General features: G+C 53.4%; 1 protein-coding gene and 1 long non-coding RNA gene across 4 annotated transcripts; both read left to right on the top strand.

Moving 5' to 3' along the window:
• VWA5B1 (von Willebrand factor A domain containing 5B1) lies at positions 1-21,201 on the top strand. Of its 3 annotated transcripts, XM_063353999.1 has the most exons (20): positions 1-113; positions 473-695; positions 885-1,027; positions 1,293-1,424; positions 1,691-1,815; positions 4,857-5,033; positions 8,538-8,648; positions 8,731-8,933; positions 10,444-10,558; positions 12,095-12,280; positions 13,234-13,429; positions 14,466-14,653; positions 16,833-17,055; positions 17,235-17,552; positions 18,114-18,251; positions 18,572-18,691; positions 19,199-19,273; positions 19,653-19,722; positions 19,944-20,067; positions 20,291-21,201. In XM_063353999.1, the coding sequence occupies exons 2-20, from the start codon at positions 481-483 to the stop codon at positions 21,053-21,055; spliced, it is 3,624 nt and encodes a 1,207-aa protein (XP_063210069.1). In that variant the 5' UTR covers positions 1-113; positions 473-480; the 3' UTR covers positions 21,056-21,201. The 3 variants fall into 3 exon arrangements, with proteins under 3 accessions (XP_063210069.1, XP_063210070.1, XP_063210071.1); XM_063354000.1 differs by lacking the exon at positions 19,199-19,273 and having other exon boundaries at positions 18,566-18,691; XM_063354001.1 differs by lacking the exons at positions 1-113; positions 473-695; positions 885-1,027; positions 1,293-1,424; positions 1,691-1,815 and adding an exon at positions 3,014-3,412 and having other exon boundaries at positions 18,566-18,691.
• A 1-nt stretch (position 21,202) lies between these two features.
• Positions 21,203-24,000, top strand: LOC134524207 (uncharacterized). The gene is made up of 2 exons (XR_010073515.1): positions 21,203-22,501; positions 23,351-24,000. It is a non-coding gene; the product is annotated as an uncharacterized LOC134524207 (long non-coding RNA).
• The last annotated feature ends 2,862 nt before the right edge of the window (positions 24,001-26,862 follow it).

Below are 26,862 nucleotides of genomic sequence, written 5' to 3'. Positions count from 1 at the left end.
GGCGGCCGTGTCCCGGCGTGCCGTGACGGTGCAGATCAAAGACAAAGCCAAGATAGATGACACATATTTCAACGGCTGCAGCCTGTCAGATGGAAGAGCTCGCGACAGAAGTGGTGAGGAGGTCGGGGTGTTTTAGTGAACATGGGGAAGAGAAATGGGGAGGTGGCAGGGGGTGGCTGGCTGTCACATGCCATGGCATCGAGGAGGCTCCTTTTGAAAGGCTGAGCCGTGGGTTGTGGTGCTCCTGTCCCTATGATGTTTGCCAAAAGCAGCATTCTCATCTGTTTTAGAAAGCACTGTTGCTTCTGGACAGCTGAAGGGAGGGCTGGGGCTCTTTAGAGAAATGCTGATAACACAGTGAGGGCTGGTTTGGGCATTTGATCCAGGGCTGGGGTGGTCGTGGGAGGGCTGGGGAGGAGCATTTTCCACAGTTGTGACACTGTGTCTCCCTGGTATGGTCCTCTCTGTGCAGGAAGGATCATGATGGATGAGGACTTGGAGAGGATTGTTTTTGTGGCTAACCTGGGCATGATTCCTGCCCTGGAAAGTGTCTCCATCTTCATCAGCACCTCCTCTGAGCTGCAGACGCTGCCCAGCGGGGCCGTGAGGGTCCTTCTCCCAGCTGTGTGTGTCCCCAGGGTCCCCCAGGCCAGCCTGGAGAACGCCAGCAGCCTTTCCAGCCACCAGCTCCGAACGTACGAAAAACCACGGGGTGGGCTTTGGCTGGGATTGATCTGGGGGGATGCAGGACTGGCAGAGCAGAAAGAAACCGCTGTTGCTGCAGGAGGCTGCAGAGCTGCTGCAGCTTTACCTCCAGGAGATCTGCAGTTCCCGGGGGGATGTAGCATGTGCACAGTGTTGATTAGGGTTCATCTCACTGGCAGGGACAAGCACTACTGTGGATCGGAGAGCCCAGACCAAGGGAGCAGGTTCTGCCTGGCTCAGCTGCTGGAGAGTGAAGCCACCAACCCCTTCGAGTATGATTTCAGCTTCCACCTGGAGATCCGGGGACCGTGCTTGCTGGCAGGTAGGAGCGCCAGGGCCATCCTGCTGCACGAGGCTGGTTTATCACCTCCTCAAGGCAATGTCCACACTCTTCCTCCTTCTCTGCCCTCCCAATGCGGAGTCTGTTTTGGCAAGTTAACTGTGCTGGGGCTGATGCTAATGTGAGGTGTTGATATGGCAAAGCATCACACGGTCCACTTGGTTCCTGTCCCCTGTCATCTTGCTATCTTTTCTCCCTGGTCTTCCCCATCCTCAGTCCCTAACCACACCTTGGTTTCCCTGGGCAGGTGTTGAGAGCCCTACGCATGAGATCCGAGCAGACGCCGACCCCTCTGCTCGCTCCGCCAAGAGCATCGTGATCACACTGGCCAATAAACACACCTTCGACAGACCCGTGGAGATCTTGATCCATCCAAGTGGTAGGTGGGCTCTGCTTCCTCTCTGCTGGTCTTGCCCCTTTCTGGGATCCTCTTCCATAGTGCTGGAGACAGCTGGATTGTCGCTGGTTTTGCAAATATTGCCAGGGCTTAGGCTTCCTAGGAGATAGTTCTGGACCTTCTCAACATTGCCCATGCTGCCCAGGCTCATAGATGTTGCTCTGTTTTCACAACCGAGGGTGCCCGCATCTCTGCCAAACCTAGAATTTAGCTAAGGCATTTTTTCACCTGATTCTTTGCATTTCCAGAGCCCCACATGCCTCACATCTTAATGGAAGAAGGTGATATGACACCTGCAGAGTATGAACGACACCTGAAGGGGAAGAACGATTTCATTAAAGGCACTAAGAAAGACCCCAGTGCTGAGAAAAAGGTGAGAAGCAAAAACTGCAGGCGTTAGCTGAGGCTTTCCTTGGGACTGAAACTGCGCAAGTAAATGATTGCTTGATTGCCTGCTTGCTTCCAGTACCAGATATTACACTGGCCCAATACACTGCAGCATCCTCCCTCGGAGAGGGACTTATGTGGAGGAAGAGGGGAAAATTCTGCAGTGCTTCTGATAAACTGAGTGTGGAAGAAGCTCTGAGATGGTTATTGTGTGTATAATTAGTGCTAGTCTAGCATAGCATAATTAGATAGGTACATTGTTATAGCATTAAGGGTATTATAATTACTGCAATGACATAGAATAAAATATTCTTTTAATTGCTCAGTAAATGTTTACTGTTTCTGGATAGCTGTCAGAGAGAAATAAGTGATTTTGCTTGGAATAATGAGCTGAGCTGAAGACAAGGTAGGAGAAACTTCTCTTTGTTCTGCTGATCAGCAAATAGAAAAAATATCTGCTCTGGGATTTGTGCCTCGTCTTTCAGCAGTTCTGAAGCAATGAGTGACAGCCTGGCACTTCTGAGCTGCCACATCAGTGTGTCTGGGATCAGTGAAGAAGCCCTCTGAATTTCCAGGGTGGGCGTCTTCACCTAAGGCACACGTTGCACTCGTGTAACCACGGCCCCGGGCTTACTGTGTCAGCTCCCTGTTTTACATGCACCGGTGTTCTCGTTTGCGACCAGGGATGCTCATTTCCCCTTAAACTCATTCTCCACATGTCTGAGCCTGGCTCCCCGCTGGGCAGACATCCCAAACCAGCTGCAGAGGTGCCTCACTGTGCTGCCGTGATTTCGCCTTTCGCTGGAGACACATCAACCCGCTTCTCATTCCTTTTGCCCTTCGCTTTTCTCTTGCAGCATGATGCAGGGATCGGGACTGCGCTTGCTCGCACGGCAGGCATCTCCTCTAATTGTGTTCAGCGTGTGGCAGGTGGAACGAAATGAAACTCCCACGCTACGGCTCAGATGGCTCTCTAATTATTTCTGTGTCTTTAGCACGTCAAATTATCTAGGGGGGGATCATTCCAGAGCCATTTCCCTGCAGGAAACCCACGTCTTTGCCCCAGGAGGACAGAGAAGCAACTGTACAGAGAAGGGCAAGAAGCAGAGAAAATGCTCTGAATATCTGGGGTAGATTATGGGCTAGAACTGATGCTGCTCAGAGCATGGCACTGGGCACCTTGCGGCTTAAATGAATTAGCCCAGAAATTTCAGCAGTAAATGATAATTAATTCTCATCCCTCAGTTTGTTATGCAAAAGCCTTGGATGCCCGTCAGCTAGCAGGGTGGTGGGGATGAATGCACGCTGGAATCAGCTCTCGGCCGACAAGATCTGATTAGTTTACTGTAATTGGATAACGGGTGAAGGGGAACGGAGGAGAGGGGAGGTGAGGAGAAGAGACGGCCTGTATGAAATGCTTGCTTTTCTGGCTGACCTGTAGCAGCAGCTCCGAGGCTATTTACTGAAGCCTTGCCTGTAAAATTCGCTCTGAAGTCAGTGGGAGATCCAGACTATGGGCTCATCCCGATTGCGCAGGGATTTTATGTTTTGGGTCCCCAGGAGCATCCCAGGGAGCGCTGCAGGTAGGTCCGGAGCCACAATTCAGTCCTTGGACAGAGAGGCAGCAATTTGAGTCTGAAATTTGATAAACATCCATGCTGGGAAAGATCTTAAACAAAATTGTGTCATATGGCTGGAGGAAAATAGGGATGGAGAAAGCCCTTTTATTTCCCAGTGACTGATTAATTTATGCTCCAAAGCATGAGAGTGACATGCAGGAGGATGAGTGAGAGCTGGGGGTGACAGTGAGGTACTTGTTCCTGTGAATGGGAACCGTCTTTTCACAGGGGTCAGAGAAGCAGCACTCTGGCAGCGCAGCCAAAAGCGAATGTATATGTTGATCCACAGGGACTCTTGTGTTTAGTGAGTTATGTAAAATAAAGGTTGGTCATTAGCTCATAGATCTAGGAATATGACTCACAGCTGGAGAAAACAAGCCCGGTTATTTGGGGTCTGGTTTACTCCTGGTGAAACCAGCAAGAAACAGCAGCCTTTGAAAGAGGAAATAAAAAGGCAAACAAAGCCCCTGAGGACCGAGCTGCTTACTGGGGTGGATGTTTCTGCGCCGCAGACCTGGGGATGAAAGGCCACGGATTGTGCTGATGTGGGGTCCCGGAGCTCCCTCGAAAGCAGGGATGCGCTGACTCACTGCAGCTGAGGCCGTGAACCCGGGACTGCTTTATACACACGTAACAGCGGATTACAAACCCATCACAAGAGTTTTTTTCCAGCTTAATTTTGTCACGTTTTTAATGAAGGTTGATACTTGAAATAGAATAAGGCAAAATGCAGAGAGCCACTAGAGCTATGCGTGGTACAGAGACATACATCATGTGGGTTCCTATTGAACGATGTCCTGAGCGGCCGGTTTGGCTTTGCAAAGTGTTTCAAGCCATACAGAGAAAAATGATAAAAGAAGCAGGCAGAAAAAACAGCAAACGAGAGGTGGCAGGAATGAATCGAAGCAGTGAATACAGCACGCTGAGGGCTGTATATGGGACTTCATTATTGAGTGACCCCGGACGAAACCTCTGGTGTGCCTTGGTGTGATACTAAACTGCATTAATGAACCACATTTTCGGGAGGAATCTAATGAAATGTTTGGAGAATCGGTTTTTCAAGATGCTGCGTAGGGACAGATCTTTTAATTTCTTCTCCAGGCTCTCATCTGTGCATGCAGGGGTCTCTGGTTTAGCCTTTCTGCCAGCCTTTGTCCTTCGGGCAAAGGGTGATGCCAGCTGGGAGGAGGCAGGAGTCCCGTTCACCCACAGTGCATCTCCGCAGGGGGTACAGACAGAACAACCTGCGGCACAGCCTGGGCTTAGGTGTTGTCACCACTGAGGCCAGAACAAGCCCACAAAAGGCCATGTACTTCCATCTTTGGGCACTCAGCCCTGCTCCGATTCCCCTCAAAGTGAAAAGGGGCAGAAAAATCAACCTCTCAAGCTCTCTCCTTCTTTCTTGCAGACAGAAATCATCAGGAAGCGGCTGAACAAGGACATCCCCCACCACCCCGTCATCATGCTCAACTTCTGCCCTGACTTGAGGACCCTCCAGCCAGACCTCCAGAAAGCCCAAGGAGAGTTTATCTTCCTCGTAGACCGCAGCAGAAGCATGAGCGGCATGAACATCAACCGCGTCAAGGTAGCATGCAGGAGGGGAAGTGCCTGCGTGTCAATGAGGGATGAATATTAGTGAGCAGTGGGGGTTGCTGAGTGCTGATGAGTGTTCATTATGAGGGGATGGGGGGTAATTATATGCTGTAGCTTTAGTCATCTCAACCGTGTGGCTTGTTAGGTACCTGCAGTGAAGCTGACTCTCCCCCGTTCTGTTCCTCTTCCTCTTCCTCCTATCAGCACATCAAATGCAAAGATGTTTTCTTCCCCCCCTTGCTGGTGTGCACGTCCTGTGCATCCCTTCTCCAGTTCTCCCTGTCTCTGGGAGGGCTTGGGGTAATTGCTGCCTAGTGGGGAGACCTCCAGGGAGCTCCAAGGGAAGCTTCAGGGCGATGTGCTGACCAGGCATTAGGAGACATTTTGCTGATGGGCGCCTCTGTGCACCCGCAGAAGTCGTTTGAACAGGATGCATCCCTTTTTCAAACACAAATGAACACCAGCAGTCTGGTGGAGGCTAATGGGAGGTGTGCTGAGACATCTGGATAAAAAAAGAGGCTGTAGAAAGGCCTTGTCATGATATTCTGTGGATTTGAGGTTCCCCTGTCAGATATTACTCTTACCCAGCTGCAGGTTGCCCCGTGAGAGCTGGGCTTGGCTTTGTGCTACTGCCTGAAGGACCTGGAGAGGTCCCTGCCCTCAGCTTGCGGGAGACCACTCTGTCCATTAAAGGGGAAATCACTCCCGTAACTATTTAATTATCATTATCCCTGCCTAACATGCTTTGGAGGCCAGGCTGGTGTGCCGACACCTGCCAGCTGGCAGGTCTCAGTGAGAAGCTGCAGCCTCTGGCAACAGCTCTTTTGGAAAGTTTCTGTCTTGATTTTCGTGGCCAGGTAAGCCCCAATAACGTAATGAATATCACATCCTCCTGAGCAGGGCATGGGCCTGTGCTGCCCCATGCCACTTTGTTGAGGACAGCGAGGGAATTACAGAGGCAGGCATCATCTGTGGGCTTCGGTTGCATTTAGATGTCTGACAGAGTTACCGAACTGGTGTGTCCCCAGGTGTCCTACTCATACCCTTTCCTATCACAAATGCCACCCAGATTTGGACCCAAAGGCTCCCTTGGGTACAGCTGCACCCCCCTCTGCAGGACTTGCTGCCCAGTGTGAGCAGCTGGGAGCATCTTCTAGCCCATCTCCCTACTCATCTGTCTCTGGTTTCCATGGGAACCACCGGAGACGGCCACCTCCGGCAACAAGGATTGGGATGCAGGGGGCCCGAGGACGGCTGCAGCAGGTCCCCTGGGATATGGAGGCTGTGCCCTGTCCTTGCATCCACCAAAGGGGCCAGGATATCTCTGAGGTGGTACCCCCTTCCCTCGGCATGTTTCGCAGCCTGGGAATCAGGAGGCATCTCTGCCCCAGGCCAGATTTTCGCTTTCCGACTCCCAGCATGGCTGGGTTTGGGCACTGAGGTCTCTGCAGCCTCCATGGAGGCCAGTTTGTCCCATGGGGATGGGGACCCTGCAGGGACAGAGCTCTTCTCCGAGAGGGCCTGAACTGGGAGTTCCATCTGCACAAGGGCTGTAAAACCAGGCAAAAGGCTGTTCCACTTCTGGAAAAAATATTTCGGGGGAGTTATCAGAGATTTTGGAGGAGACACCTCAAAGGAGAAAACACTGTCTCTCTGTTGAGCCCCCCATCATTGTTTATGACTGTCAAAAATCAAGGACCTCGCGGCAGGGGCTGTTCTTGGTGGGTTTGGGTGGGTTACGCTTGATGGGGACATCTGCATGGTGAGCTGGCTGGGTGAGCGGGGTGGCAGGGCTTGGAGCTGCAGAGCAGCGGTGCCGGCAGAGATGCAGCCAGGGAGGGGATGGAGGGAGGTCCAGCGTGGACTGGCTGCCTGCGGCCGGGAGGACGCGGTTCGCTGCCGAGCAGGAGGGTGCTCAGCCAAAGCGGCTGGGCTGGAAAGTTCAGGGCTTTAAATTTCCTGCAGCTGGTTCCTTTCCCATCCTGATGCGGCCGGAGAGAAGAGCCAGGCCTGTGACGGTGCCACACCGGGTGGGCTCGCTGGCAAAACTAGACTAATAACTGGGAATTGACTTCTCTGGAGGCAAACATCTCTCCTTATTGAGCTGCCATATAGATATTGAGTGCAACAGGATTAGGATCAATATTTACCACAAGAAGCAATAAATCTTTCCGCTTGCTGAAACAGAAAGCAGGCATCGGTTGCCCACTTTGGGAAAAATATTCAGAAATCTGTTTTTTTTCCTGGTAATTAGTTCTGAGATGGGATGTCAGCATTAAGATTTGGAAGAGCCGGCATCCCGGGAGCCATCTGGGGAGCAGCGGTATAAATATATTCTCGTAGGTTTGAGATAACAGCTTGGTTTAAAGTCCCCTGGAGCCTGTTAAAGGGCAGCCCTGTTCTCATACGTTACTTTACTGGTTTGCCGTGCTCCAGCTCTGCCTCGCTGCTGAGTCTTACAGGGGTTGGGAACTGGACTGACCTGCCACCCGCCTCCCGGCAGCTCTTCCTCAGCGGGGAGTTTCTCTGCGTGCAGCTCCAGCGCTCACCCTCTGCGGTCACTCGGTCTTTGCCACTGCATATGACGAAGCAAGGAGGCTGCTCTGGCTCGTTTGACCTTGGCAGCTCTTCTCTTGGGGCTGGCTCTAGGGTTTCTGCTGCCCTAGGCAGACTGGCAGGAGTCTGCCTTTATCAGCATATAAACAGAAGGAACCGAGCTGCTCCTGAACACTGCCAGCACTTTGCTTTAAATTGGCCTCCCTCTCCTGCCACACTAATTGCTCCTGCTGCCCCGGCAAGCTCAGGAGCTCCTTGGGTAGCTCTTGCCCAGTTGCCACTAACGCATACTCTGTCCTGGGCTTGTCCATGGCCATCACAGATGTCTGCGACAATTTAAATTGCTCTTCCCTTATGTAAAGACCAGGAATAGGCAAGTTAGATAACCACCTCTGGTAAAGAAAATAGCTTAAATCTGTCTCTCCCAGTTATTTTAATTGATGCCAGTTACGAATACAAGAGAATTGGGGATGGGGGAGGCTTTTCCTTTTGTGTAACTTTAAGCTGTTTGTTTATTTTCTGCAAGTTTGGACATTGAAATGCATTGCGTGTCGCACTTCTCAATTTCACACTCTGCTTCTCACCCACTAGCTGCGTGCTGCAGTGCCGTATTGCAAGCACAAATTTAATCAGTTTAAAACAAACAGAAAAATTTGTTCAGCTTTTTTTTTTTTTTTTTTTTTTAAGGCTCCCCATTTTCCTTACTGCTTTGGGACCCAAATGTCATTAAGGGACTTTGGAAAGAGCCAGAGTAATATGCAGTGGTTTCACATGCAGTGCACGGGAAAGAAACAGTTGTTTTATTATCAAAGGCATGCAGACAAACGCAGGTGGGAGTAAGGTGTGGTGGTAGGGCCTGGGCAGAGCTTTTACTGGTGAAGCTGGGGCAGCCAGGGAGAGACTCGGCGTGTCTGATGTTTGCTTGCTTTCCACCCCCCAGGATGCTCTGTTGGTCATTGTCAAGAGCCTGATGCCAGCATGTCTCTTCAACATCATTGGGTTTGGATCCACTTTCAAGACCCTCTTTCCTGCCAGTCAGACTTACTGCGAGGTGGGTGAAGGGGAGACACATTTCCTTGGTGCTCGGAGAGCGCTGATGCAGGTGCTGACAATTCTGCTGCTCCCTTGGGCAGGAGAGCTTGGCCATCGCCTGCGAGAGCATCAAGAGGATCCGGGCCGATATGGGTGGCACCAACATCTTATCACCTTTGAAGTGGGTCATTCGGCAGCCCATCCACAGGGGCCATCCCCGTCTGCTCTTTCTGCTGACGGATGGGGCCATCAGCAACACGGGGAAGGTCCTGGAGCTGCTGCGAAACCACTCCTGCTCCACCAGGTAGGGAGGGCAGCAGGGCTTGGCACTGCGGGGGCGAAAGCCTGGCATGTTGGGGGCCGCAATTCCCCTTGAACATGGCTCTGTCTCACAGACAGCCCTGCTTCAGAGACAGAGGCAGGAGAGATTGCTGGTATGAGCCATGGGAGAACCTCAAAGGGTTTGGAACAGATCCCAGAAGTTCAGATGCTTTTTAAACAATCAAAAGCAGGATAATTGGGCTGACAACTTCACAGGCTCTCGTCTGATGCTTCCTGCTAGGAGAGATTGACACACGAACAATCTTCCTTGCCTTTTTTTTTTTTTTTTTTTTCTTTAAAGCACATCTGGGTTTGGCCCCAGCTGCTTCCAGGATGGGGCTGCGCAGAATTGAATATGCTGAAAGAGAGCAATGTAAAAAGCAGCTAATTTGTGCATCGAGCTCCCAGCCTGGTTCCTCAGCTCTGATGACAGGCTGGTCTGGTTTCTCCTCTGCCTCTTTAAGGGGCATGAAACAGAAGAAAAATGTAAGGAAACCTTATTCCCCTTCCATCCTGCAGACTTCAGGGCTTATCAGGGAAGCTGATATGGAGATTTTTACTATATGGAGGTTTAACTGCTTCCCAGCTGTATAGGGCAACCCGTCTCTTGTTCTTACGGAGGCATGGTGGTGGGCTAAATGCAATCAGAGTTAGAGCATGGTCTCAGGTGACCCTGGAAGGCAGTGCCCCGCACACCATCGAGTAATGTGTGTGGCTCCTGTCTCAAAAGAAGATCAGAGCCTTATTTAAGAGGGCGTGAAGCTGGCCTAAGATTTGCAGGCAGCTGGGAATTAAAAACCTCTAAGAGAAAAGCCCCTCGTGCAGATGCAGTTTGGTGCTGAAGGCAGTGTCTTCCTCCGCTAGCCACTGCCCTGTATGAATGCCGTATCCCACCCATCCCCATCCCTCCTGGCTTCCTACCGCATCCATCCCCACCAGACACTGCTCACTCCTGCCCTCCCTGCCCAGGCTCCAGCTCGGCTCTGGGTTTGCAGCCTTCATCCAAAACCAAATCCTGACTCATTGAGCCAGGAGTCAGGGGAGCAGCCTCGCCTGGCTGGATCCTCTTTCCTTGAGAAAACGTTTATTTTAATTGTAAGCAGGGATAACTACTGGGTCTTTAGTGCTATTGACCACAGACACTCAGCAGGGAAAAGAGCTGAACTGGCAGCAAGGCAGCTTGTTTGTGTTTGCAGAGGAGGCAAGGGCTTGGGGTCCTGCTGGGAAGCCCCTGAGCGTCGCAGCTGAAGGCTGCTCTTCGGGGAAGGGCTTTGAGTTTGTTGAGAGGAGGGGGATGCCTGTTCCTGACCCTCCTGCCAGCCACCCAAAAGAAGAGCTGGTTTATTTTCCTCCGGACATGTTGGACAACTGCATAGCAGTTGGATAAAGCCGGGAAGGGGGGTTGTTGTCTTCTGCCTGCAGGGAGTGGGTGAGCTGCATAGGGTTGGGATGGCTTTATCCCCAGGATCCTGACGCTCCCTGTCCCTTTGCAGGTGCTACAGCTTCGGCATTGGGCCAAACGCCTGCAGGAGACTGGTTCGGGGGCTGGCTGCCGTGTCCAGGGGCATCGCTGAGTTCCTGGCAGAGGGCGAGAGGCTGCAGCCCAAGGTATGACTCCCAGGGGACCACCTTGTAAGGCTGGAATGATGCTCTGGTTCAGTGAGGGGGAGGCCATGGCTCACTAGCGGGTCTTATTCCCCATCCTGGTGCTGCCTTTCCAACTCCCACTCGGCAGCAGGTGGGCGAGCGGGAGGGGATGAAAGAGCATCTTCATCTCCGGCTGTCAGAGGGAGTGGGAGGGTGTGTTTACCCTCTGCGCGGCAATGGGGAGAAGCGATAGCCATGATACAGCAGCTTCGGCTTCAAAGGTAGCTGCTGCCTCAGACACCAGCGAGGGCAGAGGAACCGGCATCAAAGCAGCCAATTAGTTTTGAAGTCAGGCTCAGCCCTGGTGTTGCTCAGGCGAGAAGTACCCAGGGTTTGAGGGAGAGGAATACGCTGCGATAGTTTTGCCTATTAAGCCAACTTTAAAGCAAAGGGGGGGAGCCTCTTCATTTCCACTGTCCCTATGAAGACTGAGTAAACCGATGTGCCTCAAGTATGGCGTAAGAATGGCTCTGTCCCCTGGTGAAAGCATGCTGCCTAGCCCGTCATCCTCTGGATGACTAAACCCAGAGAGAATTGGGTTTTTAGCTCCTAAATATCTCAAAAAAGCTGGCTGCTACGTTCTTGATCTCAAAAGAAGTTCAGCAGTCCACCCCTCTGCAGGAACCTGGAGCACACAAAAACCTTTCTAAGACAGAACGGTATCAGCGTTTCTGATGTAAATTAAAAGCAAAGACAGTGAAGGGAGGTTTGGTTTTTTTATCAAGCTATTAATAAAGAGCTTTGCGGGCTGTGCAGCTTGGTGCCTTCAGCAGTCTGAGGCATCAATTAATGGCCTTATAAAACACAGCCTGGTGTGTCTTCCTGAGCCTGTGAAAAAGCAGTGAACAATAGAGAACAGTTGAGCTGTTCTGCATCTAAATCTGGTGTTCTCTTCCCCTGGTGCGTGGGGAAGCTCTTGTGGATGGCTCCCTGGTAGGTTTGTCCATGAGATATTAACGGATATTGGTCTTCTCCACATGTGTAATTGGCAGAGCATTGCTGATCTCCGGCAGGGGCTTGTGCCAGCAAGGACCTGTACCAAAAATAGTGGGGCTGTCAGTCGGTGCCTGAGTGTCGGGGCTTGGGGCAGGGCTGGGGCTCGCACAAGTGAAGCCCAACAGCTTTTCCTGGGTGCTGGAGGGGAGCAGAGGATGCTGTCTCACACCAGAACAAGATGCCTCTGGCCACAAGCTGCCACCTTGCTCTGGGCTGGCAGCATGCAGCGTGAGATCAGCCCTGCGCTTTACCAGCATCTGCTCTGCTGCCATTAGTATAACTGTGCCAAGGGTCTGGGGGTGCTGTGACGGGTGTCAGAGCAGTGTCAGAGCAGTCTGAGAGGGAGCAGGCTCCCATTGAGGTCAGGAGAGGGTAGGAATGAGCTGATGATTTGTTTGGGGAGCAGTGTTTTTCCCCTTCCCTGCAACACACAGTGCCTGCACCATGGCACAGGCAACATTCAGTTGCTCTGTAACCGCTCCCCTCTGCCTTCTGCCTCAGATGATCAAGTCACTGAAGAAGGCGATGGCGCCGGTCCTGAGTGACATATCTGTGGAGTGGGTCTTTCCTGAGTGCACCGAGGTCTTGGTTTCCCCTGTCAGCACCAGTTGCCTCTTCCCTGGTGACCACCTGGTTGGCTACGGCATCGTCTGCGACACCTCCCTGTACATCTCCAACCCCAGATCTGTGAGTCTAGGCTGTGCTGGCTGGTGGGGCTGTCCCGGGAGCAAGGGCTGTTGGTGTGCACGTGGCACAAACAGGCATCTCGGCTCTTTGTGAGCGTTCAGGAGGTGTCACTTGCTTTCTTGCTCTGTCCTCAAGGGAGATGGTGGGTGAGACATCGGGGAGAAACAGGAGCCAGCATTGTGCCCTTGTGGCCAAGAAGGCCAATGGGCTCCTGGGGCGCATTAAAAAGAGCGTCGCCCTTGTGGCCAAGAAGGTCAATGGCCTCCTGGGGCGCACTAAAAAGACCGTGGCCAGCAGGTTGAGCGAGGTCATTCTCCCCCCTCTACTCTGCCCTCGTGAGGCCACAGCTGGAGTACTGGGTCCAGTTCTGTGCTCCCCAGTTCAAGAAAGACAGGCAACTCCTGGAGAGAGTCCAGCAGAGGGCCACGAAGATGCTGAGGGGACTGGAGCATCTCTCTGATAAGGAAAGGCTGAGAGCCCTGGGGCTGTTCAGCCTGGAGAAGAGAAGACTGAGAGGGGATCTCATCAATGCTCATCAATATCTAAAGGGTGGGTGTCAAGAGGACGGGGCCAGACTCTTTTGAGGGGTGCCCAGTGACAGGTGAAGGGGTAATGGGCACAAACTGGAACACGGGAAATCCCATCTCAACATGAGGAAAAACTTACTTACTTTGAAGGTGCCAGAGCCCTGGCACAGGCTGCCCAGAGAGGTTGTGGAGTCTCCTTCTCTGGAGACATTCCAAACCCGCCTGGGCATGATCCTGTCCAGCCTGCTCTGGGTGACCCTACTTTGGCAGGGGGGTTGGATTAGATGATCTCCAGAGGTCCCTTCTAGCCTCTACCAATCTGTGATTCTATGACTTTGTGATAAGGGTGCTGGTGCACAAGCAGTGGCTCGTCTCAGCTGATGGACACGGTGGTAAGACCTATTCCCTCTCTTTGCTTTCCCGCAGGACAAGAGGCGACGTTACAGCATGATGCGATCCCAGGAGTCGGGCAGCTCTGTTTTCTTTCACTCCCAGGAGGAGGGAGCAGGCGTGGAGGGCTGGAACCACTCCAGAGACTCAGAGGGCTGCTGCCCTGCCGAGCGTGCCCCCGATCACCTGGTGGTGGGCAGAGATCCCGGGGGAGAATCGGACACGGACACCGGTCAGATTTTCCTCTGTACAAGCATGGGTGTGATGCCCCTGTCTTTCTAATCAAGCTTCTGTCGCTGCTCTGCCAATTTGCTTGTCTGACAAATGAGTCTCTTCAGCTGTATCTCTGCAAAGAGCCGGAGGGGTTTGCAGGAGGGATGACAGATCTCCCGAGGCTTGAGCGAGTCTGTTTGGTTTGGATGTTTTATCCAAACCTGTCAGGAAATCAAGGGAGACCCTGGAGAACTGCCTTCCCCAGAGATTTTCAAAGCATCTCTAGCTTCAGCCACATAATTATTTACAAGCTTCCCAAGCTGCCCTCCAGTGTACGGAGAAGGAGAGGAGCGAGCCCAGCTAGACTGTCCCTGCACCTGCAAAGCAGTGGCTTCCCTGCAAGCCCTAAAGTTGCAGTTCAAGGTCAGGAGAGGGGGAAATGAATCCAAAGCCCTGTCCCTAGGGTGTCACCCCTTGCCATCCCAGTTCGGCTGGGTATTTGTGTCAGCAACACGCAGCATAAAGCGACGGCTGGCACCCCAGAGCTGGTTGCACCCCAGAGCTGGTTGCATTTCCATGTGACAAGGAAGCCTCTGTTACTCACGGGGTGTTCTTCCCTTATGTTCAGAGAGGAACTGTGCTGCGCATCCCCTCAACCTTGTCAAAAGCAATGAGAAATCATGCCTTTCCAAATGAATTTTTGCTCTTGCTCTGACAGGAGAATGTCTGCACTAATGAAATTTCATTAGTAAACCCTTTGTCTTCTCCAGGGAGGTTTGGGGAAATGCAGTCAGGCTTTTTCTGGCTGAAAACTTGCTCAGACAAAACCTCCCCAATCTGTTCTCCCGACTTCCCCAAGAGTTTTGAATGTAGGCTCTTATTTCCTGTTGTGGTTTAGTTGTTTTGCTTAAAATTGTGCAGAGCTGATTGTGGCCCCTCCTTGGCCCTGGGAGGACCAGAGGGGTGGGCTCCCTGCTGCCTACTGGGAGCCACAGGTGGATGGTGCTGGCTGGTCTTGCCCCGGCGCGGAGCTGATCCTCTCTCCCACTGTGCAGGAATAGATGTGAAGGCTTCCTCCAGGAGACGGGCGTACAGTACCACCCAAATCGCTGACCATGAGCCTTGCAAGAAGGTGCCAACGGCCAGCGATCCCGGCACTGCCCTGGCGAAAAACCCCCTTCGGAAAACCCACCTGCAGGACCTGCAGCAGGTCAGCCCCGAGCCCTGGCAGGTGGATTTCCAGGTATGTGACCCCTGGAGAGGCTTTGCCTGCAGGCAGAGGCCAGCGTGCAGCAGCAGGGAAATCTCAGATGCGTGAGGGAAAGAGCCTGGGTTACACTAGTCCTGATACAGATATATGTACATCGATAGATTAGATAGATAGATAGATAGATAGATAGATAGATAGATAGATAGATAGATAGATAGATAGATATGTGCCCATGCTCTGTGCTGCAGCACATCACAAACACGTAGGAAACAAGCCAAGCAGGGAGCAGGGTGCCATTCTGATACCCTATAGCAGTGCCTCCCCATGGGAGCCCAGCTTTTCTTTGATAGACACCTCTCCCCTTCCTTCAAGTGGCCTGTGCTTCACCTTGCTGCTCATCTGACCCCCAGGCTGCTGCTTCCTTTGTATTTCCCTAGAGTTTGTCCATGCGACGCAAGCTCTCTGTAGGGCTGTGGCACATCTGTGCTCTGCAGGGCAAAAGAAAGTCAGTCGCAAAGCAGATTCCCTGATGCTCTAGCTGGAACCACAGCCCATACGCAACGTTGGGCTGAGACCTGGACCTGTGTGATGATACATCTGCTGAACAGTGTTATGTCCCCTGCCTGCTGCAGATAGCAGGTGAACTTTGGGAAGATTTTTCAACTGATCTGTGGAAGGGTAGGGATGGTTTTCTCCCATCCTTGGCATTGCCAGGATGCTGTGCTCTGAAATCAGCATCTGCAGGGCTGGGAGGACCAGCAGCACTTTTGTTCCCATGGAAACTCAGAGCGGGATGTCTGGGGCTTTGGTGTCTCTTCTGCCACGGGTTAGAGATCGGCTGGGTGACGGGGGGTCTGGAGTTGAGATGAGGGGGCAAAGGGGATGAAGGGCCAGCACTCTGTAGAGCGGAACATCTACCCTTCAGCTGCAGCAGGATGATGAACAGTATCACTTGATGAAGGGTGATCAATGGTACGTTTTAGGGGTACCAGTGACCTTGCCTGCCTTGCAAAGGTCCACCGAGCATCCTCCTGCCCACAGGATGCTCAGTGTGAAGGCAGGGATGGAAACGACTCCCTTCTGGAGGGTAGTAAATGGTTAACAGCATGCATCCTGGTCTTAATTAATTGCAGCCTGGTTTTGCTATCCCTCATGCTGCGAGGGCTCCCAGTGGCTCTCCCAGCTCCCAGTCCGGCTGCCAGGGCTTGACATTTTCACGGGTGTGAACGTGAGCCCTCAGCTTGTCTCCACGTGCGCCGTGCTGGGAAGGAAAGGTCAGCGCTTGCGATGGGCAGCTTAAACCCCAAGCTCCGTTCCCAGCCAGCTTCCTCTGGCTGGGAGGAGAGCTCGGGCAGGAGAAGGAGCAGGTTTTGAATAGAAAGGGTCTGGCAGAGGCTTCTGTGACAGGCTTGCTTTTAAATATCACAATCTTAGCTTGGTAAGTAGCTCCTAGAGCTGCCTGCCTCCCATTTTTGCTGGTGGTTTCATAGAGCATCGAAAATTCAGTGGTGATAGAGGCCATGTTCTTGCCTGCCACCCAGAGAAAGCATCTTTCCATCCATCACTGCAATCCACCACTTTTTACCACCTCTGTCCCTTGTTGGTGCTGTGCTAGGAAGATAGAGAGACGGTCCATTTTAGGGTGACCTTCCCGCAGCCCCGGGAATAGGGATAGAAACAGCCAGAGCTCGGTGTCTCTGCTAGCCGCAGAGGGGGACATGTATGTGGAATGTGGCACCGGAGATGCTGGAGGGGGAAATCATGTCTCCTGAAGGTGGAGAAACAGTCTTTTTAAAAAATTAAAAAAAAAAAAAAGAAAGAAAGATAAAAATTCCCTTCTCCCCATCCCCTGCGCCTCTCTGCTTTCGTTACTAAGCAACTGGTCCTTGATCTTTCTGTCTGTCTTCTTTCCTTTGGTTCCCAAGTGAAGTCATTAAAATGTCTGGAGGCATGAAACTCATATTTCACCTTCTGCCTGTCTGGGGAAGGAGCCCCTGGGGCCAGGGTCCCTTGGGGACACCCTGCGGGTCTGATGGAGGGCTCTGTCTGGGCACGGATCCCAGCGGGGGCTGAGCAGAGAGGGACCCGGGTGTTTGCATGGTTGCATCTCACACTGGGATCGGGCAGGGAGCAGATGGGATCAGAAGGGACAGAGCAGATCCATGCCATCGGCTGCAGTCGGCTCCAGCCCTAACGTTTGCTCTGCTCTCAGCCCTTCACAGCCAGCTCGCTTGTTTCTGCCACAAGGATCCGCGGCGCGGGTGCCCGGAGGCCATCCCTGCTTCACCGGAGCTGCATGTCCTTCTGCCATGACGCCAACTCCCCATTGGTGCCGGACGGGCTGCAACAAGTGGCTCCAGGAAGGGGCTTGGGACCACTTGATGCCAGCGCGAACCTGCGGTCTTCATCGGATAGCCGAAGCCCTGGGGATCTGGGTAACTGGGGAGAGAGGGAGGCATGGCCAGAATCACCGGTCCATGCTGGGGTTTCCCATTTGCAGTGTTCTTGTGCCACTGTGTAAAAATTAGGAAGTATTAATTATAGTTTCTTGGTGGCAGTGGGGAATTCAGCTCCCACAGATGTGATTAATTATCCACCTCTCCCCTCTCTGCAGAGTCTGCCCAGCATCCTTCTTTCACGTTTGAAACGGAGACCTCCTCTGACTGGGAGCCCCAGGACTTCGACTTCAGCGCTGCCCACGGCTCCCCACACTCCCCCAGGACCTTCTGCAAGGCGGTGGTGAAGGGGCTAAGAAGCAATGAGCCCGTGCAGTGGGAAGTCGCCTTTGATATCCGCCCTCTCTTCCAAGAGCGGGAGAGCCAGACGGACAGCGACGCAGACCTGTGGAGCGAGACCTTCCACCACCTGGCAGCCAAGTCGGTGATCCGGGACTTTGAGCAGCTTGCTGAGAAGGAGTGTGAAATCGAGCACGGTAACGCGCAGCTCCCGGCCAGCCTGCAAGCTGGCTGCGGGCAGACCCTGCCCTGCCTTGGGGTGGGCTTCCCAGCAGCTTCAGCAGCCTCTCCAGTTAATACAAGGGCAGACAGTGGGGAAACATCAGGCCGTGTCTTGTGTAGCTCCCCAGCGACAGCCCCCTCCAACTGCCTTGCACTTTTCTCCTGCTTTTTGCAGCCTTGCTGCACGTTAACATGCTTGAGCTCACGCTCCTTCATGCTCCTTTGCTTCACACATTGGGTGACTGATTATTTTTAAGGAGTTAGTCACCTAGAGCTGGGAGGTGGCATCAAACTCAGAGGGTCCAACAGCAGCCATGCATCACTACTCTGGGCTGCACGTGTCCCTGGCTCTTATCAAACTTCTGCTCCATGAAATGCATCTCTGCATGTAAAATAAGGGCAGAAGACCCAGTAGGCAGAGTTTAGAGGGATATAATCCGTGCTGGGCATGGAGATGGGTCCGGGAGCTGGGTCCAAAGGGTGGATGGAACCCACGGGGCACTTGGACTCTAACCCTGGTGTCTCTCATGTGTCAGGGTCTGGGCGGCGGTACCAGGTCAACGCTGTCCACACCAGCAAGGCCTGCAACATCATCAGCAAGTACACGGCGTTCATGCCGGTGGACCTGAGCACCAACGCCTACCTGCCCACTGTCATCGAGTACACCCACACAGGTAACATGGGGCCAGAGGAGGGGTGAAACGTTGTCCTGGAAGGTTTTCTCATTTGAGAAACCTCGCTCAGAGCAAACCTTATGAAGCCACGGCTCAATTCAGCCCCAGACGTATATACCCAAGGCTGTGGCTGAGCCTAATGGCATGCCTGCTGCTCTTGGTGGCAAGAACCTCTTCCCCATGGCCAGGTAGAAGGCCTGCTCTTAGGTCTGGATGCTCAGAGATGATAAAGCTCATCAGTCTGTGGGTTTTGTTGCCATCGTGTGTGTGCCAGTCCCTCTCTAATGCTGGTAATTCCCTTCTCTCGTGCCAAGGGGCAGCATCCAAGCAAGACCGCCAGAGGAGCCTGAGCTCGGGAAACAGAAGGCATCGTGGCTTTTCCCCTGGTCGTCCCCAGTCAGCTTGTGGTCAGAATGGAGACGATGGATTTTACGGCATGAGTAAGATTCCCTGGCATTTTGTCTCCTTCCTGGTGTTACAGATCTCAGTGGTTTAGTCTATGAAGGGACAGCTTTTCTGATCTTTTTTTTCTTCTGCCTTCCTCTTTGAATATGGTGCACATCAGACACGTGTCTGGCTGGAGTCCATCTCTTTAAACGGGGAAGAAGCTGCAATTTCCCCTGAAACTCCCAAATCGCAAGCAGTGGCTGCTGACAATGCTTGGAAGTTAATTGGCAGCCGTAACGCAGATAACACAAGGGATGAAACCGGGTGTAATTAGAGGCAAGGGGATGTGAGACACTTGCTTGTCACCAAATCCTCCACTAATGAAGACGAGTTGGATTGGACCTTGTCTGGCATTGTCAGATCTGCAGCTGAATTAAAATCACCCCTGATCATGCTCATTAACCTGTTAATGCTGCGGAGAGGGAGAGCGGCCGTGCCGCAGCCTGGCGTGGTGGCAGTTTGGGCTGAGTGGTGTTGCTGATGTGGTTCCTCCATTGCAGATGCAGAGGAGAGCAGCCTGTCGCCCTGCAGCACCCCTTCCTCCTCGGGCTGGGAGCGCTGCGGTCTCCCCGAAGGTAGGGGAAAGAGCTAATGGTACTTGCCAGGCTGCAAGTGCATCGACTCCATGATTTGGGCTCTTCATGAAATACTTCTGCTGAGTTTTTGGGGTTTTTATAAAACCTTAGGACCTAAAATTAGGCAAGACCTGACTCCTTCAGGAGTGCAAAGGACAGAGCCTGATGGGGCCTTTGGTATAGATTTCCCCCAGGTTCATTTTTGAGATGTATGGGAATTTCATTATTCATGTAGGAAAAATGAGGCAAGGGGAGAGGAAGGGTTTTGCCAAAGACTCAGCAGTGGAACAAGCCACCCCATGTCCCGGTGCATAGACTCCGCTCCCTTTCGCTCTCCTGTAGCACCTTGTTTTACCCTCAACTTTATGTTTCTTCCCAGGGCCGTTACAGAGTCTGTCTGCTTCCTCTGCACAAGCCCAAAAATCCATCGAGAGCCTCTTTGCTGCAAGGTATGGGGCCAGCTCAACCTTCCTCTCACCTTAGCAGATGTCTTACACCTGGGTCTGATGCAAACATAAGTGAGGGGAAGGGGAGGGACACCCCGGGGTTAGCGGCTGGAGCTGGGACCGAGCATGATGCCGGTGTCTAGGGACCAGGGATGATTTTTGGAGGGGAGGGTGGGTGTCAGAAGGGGCATGGAGGTAATGGCTGTGTTCTCCTTCTCCTGCAGGCTGACCTTCAATAAAACCCGGCTGCTGACTCGAGCCGCCAAAGGGTTCATGAGTAAATCTCCAAGCAGAGCGAGCGAAGCCAGCTCTGAGAGTGACAATGAGAACATAGACTACCTTCCCTTGGTAAGCAGCTCGTTCCCGGGTCTTGCTGGGATTGCATGGTCACTGCAGGGGAGCAAAGGGCAGGAGGATCCTTCTGGATCCTGCCTCTTGCTGTCTCTGACAGCCATGTCCGATGGTCTGCTCAGAGATGGAGAGCTGCTCCATCCATGCGTGTCTTTTTCCTGAACCTCCCAGAAGTGTGTAGTATCTCAGAGCTTCTCTATATGCCTACTGCTCCTTGCAGGTGTCTCTGCAGCTGGCCTGTGGTGCCTTTCTCATGAACTCGGCCTTCTGCGATGCTGTCAACATCCCCATGGAGAAGCTGAAGTGGACATCTCCTTTTGCCTGCCATCGCCTGGCCCTCAGCCCCTCCAGCTCCTACAGCACCAAGAAGGCCAGTCCCTCCGGGGACCAGAAAAGCCTCGGCTCCAGCCGGCAGCTCCTCGTTCCTGATGGCATGCATGGGAAGAGTCCCACCAACAGAGACGTTGCTCTGTGCCCAGTGCCGGAGGGACCTGGCAGCCATGGGGAAGAGGCTGGCCGCCTTCGCCACTTCTCAGGCAGCGCCGTGGAAAGCATCTCCAAAGCCCTGAAAGCTGAGAAAGAGCGCTCCCCGCCAGCTATCACCATCCGCCACTTCTCCTCCCCAGAGAGCACACCAGCCTCGGCTGAGTGGCAAGCCGACAGTGGCCGGGGCTCAGAGACGGACAGCTCAGAGGTCCAGGCGTTGCTCTTTGACATCGAGTTGCAGCAGCAGACGGAGCCAGAGGGGATGCTGTGGGCCACAGCAGTGGCCCTGGCCTGGCTGGAGCACAGCTCGGCTTCCTACTTCATCGAGTGGGAGCTGGTGGCTGCCAAGGCCAGCCTGTGGCTGAGTGAACAGAACTTCCCGGAGGGATACAGCCTGGCCACAGTGAAAGCTGCAGCCCAGCAGCTCTTTGTCCTGCTCCGGCACTGGGATGAAAACCTGGAGTTCAACCTGCTGTGCTACAACCCAAGCAGCGTGTAAAGAGGAGGAGGAGAGAGGCTCAGGCAGCTTCCCAAGGGCGCAGGAGCAGGGACACGTCCTCAAGGAAACTCCTCCAAGGAGCTCAATTCCTCTGCTGCAGGGACCGTGCGTGTTTATTAGAGCAAGCCCTGCAAACTGAAACAGCCTGGGTATTGGCAGTTGGTATTTTGCCCCGGGAGGGTACCTACCAGCTGCCTGCAGTAGGATGCTATTTATTTTTAACTGGACCAGCACCTCCAGCTACAGCAGTTCTCTCTGATCCTGGTTTCCTCTGGTTCCCAGCCCTGTTCCCAGAGCAGGTCTCCCCAGTGCCTGCACAGTTTGCCCAGTCCTTACTTGTCTGCCTCTTCCCAGCCCTGAATCAATGCCAAGCCCTGACTGCGGTCCTCCGGCCACGGGTCGCCAATCTCCCAAGGCTCCTTCCCGGCTTCTGCCATCTCAGATGTCTTTTGGCAAAGGTGAACATCTAACGATGTGCTCATCTCATGGACCAAAGGAAATCCGGGCTTGAACTGACTGTCTGAAGAGTAACCCCGCTGTCACGGCCAGGAGGATGCTGCCTTGCCTCGAGCTCAGCGAGGCACCAACAAGCCAGGCCAGTCAGAGGCTGGGACCAAATCCCACCACATCCACATGGTGCTGGGGCCCCTCAGCCCCTCTGCCATCCCAGAGGGGGTCTGCGAGACCCCTTGGAGCTGTCAGTGTGCCTTTGGAGCTTCGCAGGCAGAGCAGGGGCACCCGGGACTGAAGGAAAGTACAGGCTAAGGAAACCAGCCCCTTGCACTTGACACCAAATAGAGATCCCCTGCATCAAAATAATGGAGGAATTTTATTCCCTGCCAAAACACTGCATCCTTCCTTCTCCGCACGAGCTTCCTGCGTGCTGATCTGTTGGCTCTGAACCACAGGGACCTGCCTTTGAATCCAATGTCTTGGAGGCTTGCTCTCTTAAGGATGCCTGACCCTCTAAACCCCCCCAAGCTGGTGGGGCCCTCCCGAGAGCCGAGGCCGACCTACCCTTTCCTCAGCCCTCTTGAAGGGAAGAGCCCTCCCAAACCCCAGGGTGATGCAGAGCCCCTCGCTCTCCCCATCTCCGCTTCTTGCATTCATGCTGCTTCAAGCCAAGATGCTGCCAGACACAAATTGCATCCCCCGACCCGTTGTTGGTACCATGGCTCTGCAGGAGCCCAGCTGAGTTGTTCTGCGTGATGGACAGTGCAGCAAAGTCCTTCACCAGCCCCACCATCTCCAGCACAGCCCAGCGATTGCCGGGAGCTTCGTTATCCACCCTAATTTGTAGCAGCCCAGGGGCACTGGAGGCACCGTGAGGACTGTGGCTTGCAGAAACTGATGGAAAGAAGAGGAGGAGAAGCTGGGAGAGGACATTTTTCAGCCAAAAGCTCACTCGTTACTAGAAGTCAGTGATGTTCCCAGGGAGAAGTACAGGTTCCAGATTTTGTGTTTTGTTTTGTTTTTTTTTTAATTAATGTTTTATCTTTAATTTTCTGTGAGAGGAATGCCCCAGTTCTGTTTGGGCTTAGACTGGTTTTGTCTGAGGACAAACCAAAGGAAATGCAGTTGATTCACAGGTATAGCAGCTTTGGCTCCTCCACTGAGGAGGGGTAGGTAAGGAGGGAAGCGTGAGTGTAAGAGCTGAAAAACTGCCTAGCCACAGAGTTGGGAAACTGGGGGAATGTGGGAGCATGAGAAAGGGTGTTTCCTTCTGAGACAAAACATCTTTTCTTTGAAACCATCCCATGGGGGGAAGCATCCCCTGCATTCTCTAACAAAGTGTCATGAGCACGAATATGCTTTGCACCAAATCTTTCACATTTTTCTGAGCTGAACTAGTGGAGATGGGGAGTATTTTAGCTCACAAGCAAAACCTGCCTCTTGTTTTCTGCCTTTCTTCAGCTCCCTGCCCACCACGGCCCGCTCTGGTTCCCCTGTCTTTACCAGAGCAGGGTTTATTCCTGGGGCAAGTGAATCTCAGCCCACCTGGGGTTACTAGTGAGCTGGTTTCTCAGACCTTGGTTCTCCCAAAAGACCCAGGCTGACTCCCAGGAGCTGCCCAGTGCTCTGTTAACCTGGAGCCATTGGCAAAACGAGTATCCCTCCCACTTTGGGGGGCTTCTTGAATCAACGGGTCCCTTGTTCTGCATTGAGGGGTGAGTGTGCACCGTCGTCACAGCCCTTCCTACATCCCCTTGGCTTTCAGGGAAGGAAAAGAGGATGAAGTGGGTGAACCCGGTTTGGAGCCCGACGCTGCTCTCACTGCTGCTCTCTCTTCTCCAGCCCCGACCCGTGTCGTGTGCGCCTTTGCTCAGCTGCCCTGTCCTGCTCGGCGTTGGAGGATGCTCCAGGATGGTCCGTGCTGGGACACGAAGTGGGTGAGTCTCCTTAAACCTGCTGCCTGAGACCCCAGCAGGCGTGGGGATGCTCGCCATCGCTGCCCCGCGGTGTGCACAAGGAACTGGGTGCCCTCAACCCCAGGCCTCCCACTCCACTCTCTGCTGAGGCATTGAGCTCACTGCCCAGCCCTGGCAGCGTTGGGCCCCCCTGGGATGGGCTTTCCTGCAGGATCCGGCTGATGGCAGCTCCGCGGATCAAGTGCCTACGGAGGGAATCGCACGCTGTCGCCTCCGGCGTGGCTGCAATGCCATGGAGCCCACCCAAAACATGTTGCCTTTTGCTCCCTCCCTGACATGTAGCAGCCTTGCTGTGTTTCAGCAGGTTTCTGGTTTGTTGTTTGTGTGTCTGGGGGAGAGACGGGAGGGAAACTGGCCCGGGAACCACGAGCATCCCTCTGTTCTCGGTGTCACCTCTCCGGGGTCCCCAGTGGGGATGCTCGGCGGCGCTGCGGGTTTGCCGTCCGGGTGCCTCGGCGCAGTCGTGTTCTCTGTTGCAGAAGTGTTGTTGTCCCAGTAAATCACAGCCTGCTTGACTGCCCGGCGTCAGTCCTTTGTCCTTTGGAGCATTGTCTAGCTGTCCAAAAAAATCCCACCCTACTTTTGTGCATGAGTTCAGAGCTGGATTTCAGAGGGGAAGGAGCTTCCATCAGGTTCTGGGGACTTGTGTTTTTGCAAACCCCAAGTTGTACAGCGCTTTGTAAGCTGATGGCAGGCAAGAGGAGCAGAGAAATCCTGCTGCCATCTCTATCTCTACTATCAGGGCTTTCAGCATTTACCCTGTCACCTGGACCAGTGGAAGGATGCTGAAATCCTTCTGCCTTCATCCTACACCTTCCTTAATCAGTGTTACTATTACAGGCATTAATAAAACAGCCATCACATTTTCCAACCCAAAGCAGGAGGTAGGAGCTATGCTGTCCATTATTTTCCTCTTGGCAAGCAAGGACCCACTCCGATGCCCTCCTGCTTTTGGTGACCTATGTATATACACATATATTTTAAAAAAATAGACAGTTGTGCTCTAATTTTCCCCCCCTGGACCCAAGCAGAAGGGCTGGCTGTTTCCGTCTTGTCCCCCCACCTCTGCCAGCCCCCTGTCTGTGCCTGCCAGGGAAGGGCAGTGGGGCAGGAGTTGGTGGTTGCTTTCTAATCCTATTTCCCTTCCCAAATTCTCCACCCTGCCCCAGCGCTGCCCGTCTTTGCTGTACCCTTGTCAGTAGATGGAAAACGCTGCTTTCTCCATCATCTTGCCCCAGACCGAGCCGAGGGATCCACCGTGTGCTAAAAACGTGCCCTGCCTGCTATGCTGCAGCAACTCTTGATTTATTAGCTGCCCTTCAGTCGGCTAATTGGGCCGCTAATGAGAGCAGGGATGGCTGCTAGGAGAGGCTGGGAACTGCCATCTTCTCCAGGGATGGTGTGGATCTCCCCGGGAGTAGGAATGGGTCTCCGGCCACAGCATCTCTGGAGGGTCCTGCTCAGCCTCATGCTCTGCATCCAAGGGGATTTTCACCTGGTTAAGTTGTCTTAAGGAAGGGTGCTCCGATGCTGTTGCCAGGGTGACTGCAAGTACCTTATTAAGAGAAATTAGTTGGGATACAGTTGTCAGCCGTAGCTTAATAAATAAGTCCCTTTACGCTCTGTAAATAAATATTTGCACGCAGCGTCTGTGCGGGGAGGGAGAAGTTTCCCAGTCGCGGGTGGCGTTGTGCTGCGGTCAGTGCCGAGGGGCATTCTGGGGAGAAAACTGGACAAATTGGGGTAGCCCTAATGAAAAACTGCACCCCTGGGGCTGCCGGTGCAGGCCCCAGAGGGGTTACAGTGGATGGTGGGACCCCCCCAGCTCCGCATCCCCCCTGCCCCGATAGCAGCGGGGAGATTTTGCTACCAGACATCCCTCTCTGCCAGGGCCACGGCTCCTCCTCTGCAGGGGCTCGTTAGCCAGCAACCAAAGGAGTCTTTCCTCGCTTTGAAGGGTTATGAAACCTGCGGGAGAGGAGGAGGACGGGAGAGCTTAAAAAAGAGCCGTTGTGTGTCCCCCCCCACACACCCCGCAACCCAGCCATCGCCTGCCGAAAAGGGCTGGCAATGTGCCGGCAGCCATTCAAGCACAGATTGCGCCTCTGCCCCCGTCCGCCCGCCAACTCGCCGCTGACAGTGGAGAACTTCGCTGGAAAATGAGCTTTTTAACAGCATTTGTCGTACTTTGTGTGTGTGTATGTGTGTGTGTGTTGCCATTGCTGCTGAGGAGAGCCGGGAGCAGAGGCCACAGCCCCCCAAGAGCATCCACAAAGTGGTCCAGGGCTGCTCCGGATCCTTCTTCCTCCTCATCTTTCCAAAAAGATGCAGTAGAGCAACATTTATCTGCGATGCTCGGGAGGGGGTCAGCAACCACCCAAACAAGCCCTCACCCCCAAAACCTGGGCTAGGGAGCGGCGTCTTATATTAACTACAAAATTATTTTGCTTTGGGGATGTTTTTTCCCTTTGATTTTCCCCATCCTGGGGCCCCGGGCACATCGGCGGGGGATGCGGCCGGTTGGTGCCGTGGGCTTCATCGCTCCCAAAATAGAGCTCAGGGGCAGCTTTTGGGTGTCGGAGGCATCTGAGCGAAGTCATGTGGATGTTATGCAAGACTTGATGATAGGTTGTAAACAGCTATTAAAGTGATTGACAGGCCCAGGACGAAGTATTGAGGCGGGGGGGGGGGGGGAGAGGAAGAAGAGGAAAGATGAGTAATAATGATTAAAATAATTAGCAAATCGAGACGTTCCATAAATTAGGGGAAAGCTTTGCGAGGATGGAGGAAGGTGCGGCGAAGAAATCGTGTTCAAGCGCTCCCCTGAGCAGGGGGCTGGGTGGATGGGGAGGATGCTGGGGCCGATGTTGAGCACATAAAGTTTGGAAACAGGGTTTTTTCTCAGCCTCCGGGTGCCAGGAGGGCTTTGCTCCCTCAAAAAAAGCTAAAAAAGCGCTTCCAGCTGAAATTTGGGCAGATTTGGGTTCACTGAGTGCTGTCAGATTCCGGCACCCCCAAAACCCAGGGGCTGAGCAGCCCGATGAGAGCAGCCTCGAGTTAATTAGGAGAAACAAGCAGATTATGGGGAAGACAGCTTCTATTTATATATAAATACTTGAGTAATCAGCAGCGAAGGGCAAGGGAAATCCAATAGAAATATGTGGCTGTTTAAGAAGCTTTTTGAGCAAAACGTTACACAATCGGTTGCATTTGCCTGGCTCTGTCTCCAAGTCCCAGAAATTATGGAAAAAAAGAGAGTGACCTCGTGTGCAAGGAAAGAGAAGGAATTTCCAGAGGCTTCTACCCATCGGATAAAGGGAAACGAGGAGTCCCGGGTGCCCCCGAGTGCAGACCCCATGGGGCGGATGCTGCTGCTGG

The sequence above is a fragment of the Chroicocephalus ridibundus genome, chromosome 16, assembly GCF_963924245.1.
Source record: "Chroicocephalus ridibundus chromosome 16, bChrRid1.1, whole genome shotgun sequence".
Lineage (NCBI taxonomy): Eukaryota > Metazoa > Chordata > Aves > Charadriiformes > Laridae > Chroicocephalus > Chroicocephalus ridibundus.
The sequence above is the reverse complement of the archived record's forward strand: the minus strand, read 5'-3'. Positions and strand labels throughout refer to the sequence as shown.

What these genes read in the sequence shown, in the direction of transcription:
- VWA5B1 (XM_063353999.1), top strand. Translation starts at nt 481, where the DNA reads ATGATGGATGAGGACTTGGAGAGGATTGTTTTTGTGGCTAACCTGGGC. An exon ending in CCTGGCAGGTGGATTTCCAG is followed by an intron (nt 14,654 to 16,832) that starts GTATGTGACCCC and finishes CTCTGCTCTCAG; the next exon opens with CCCTTCACAGCCAGCTCGCT. An exon ending in CCGAAGCCCTGGGGATCTGG is followed by an intron (nt 17,056 to 17,234) that starts GTAACTGGGGAG and finishes CCCTCTCTGCAG; the next exon opens with AGTCTGCCCAGCATCCTTCT.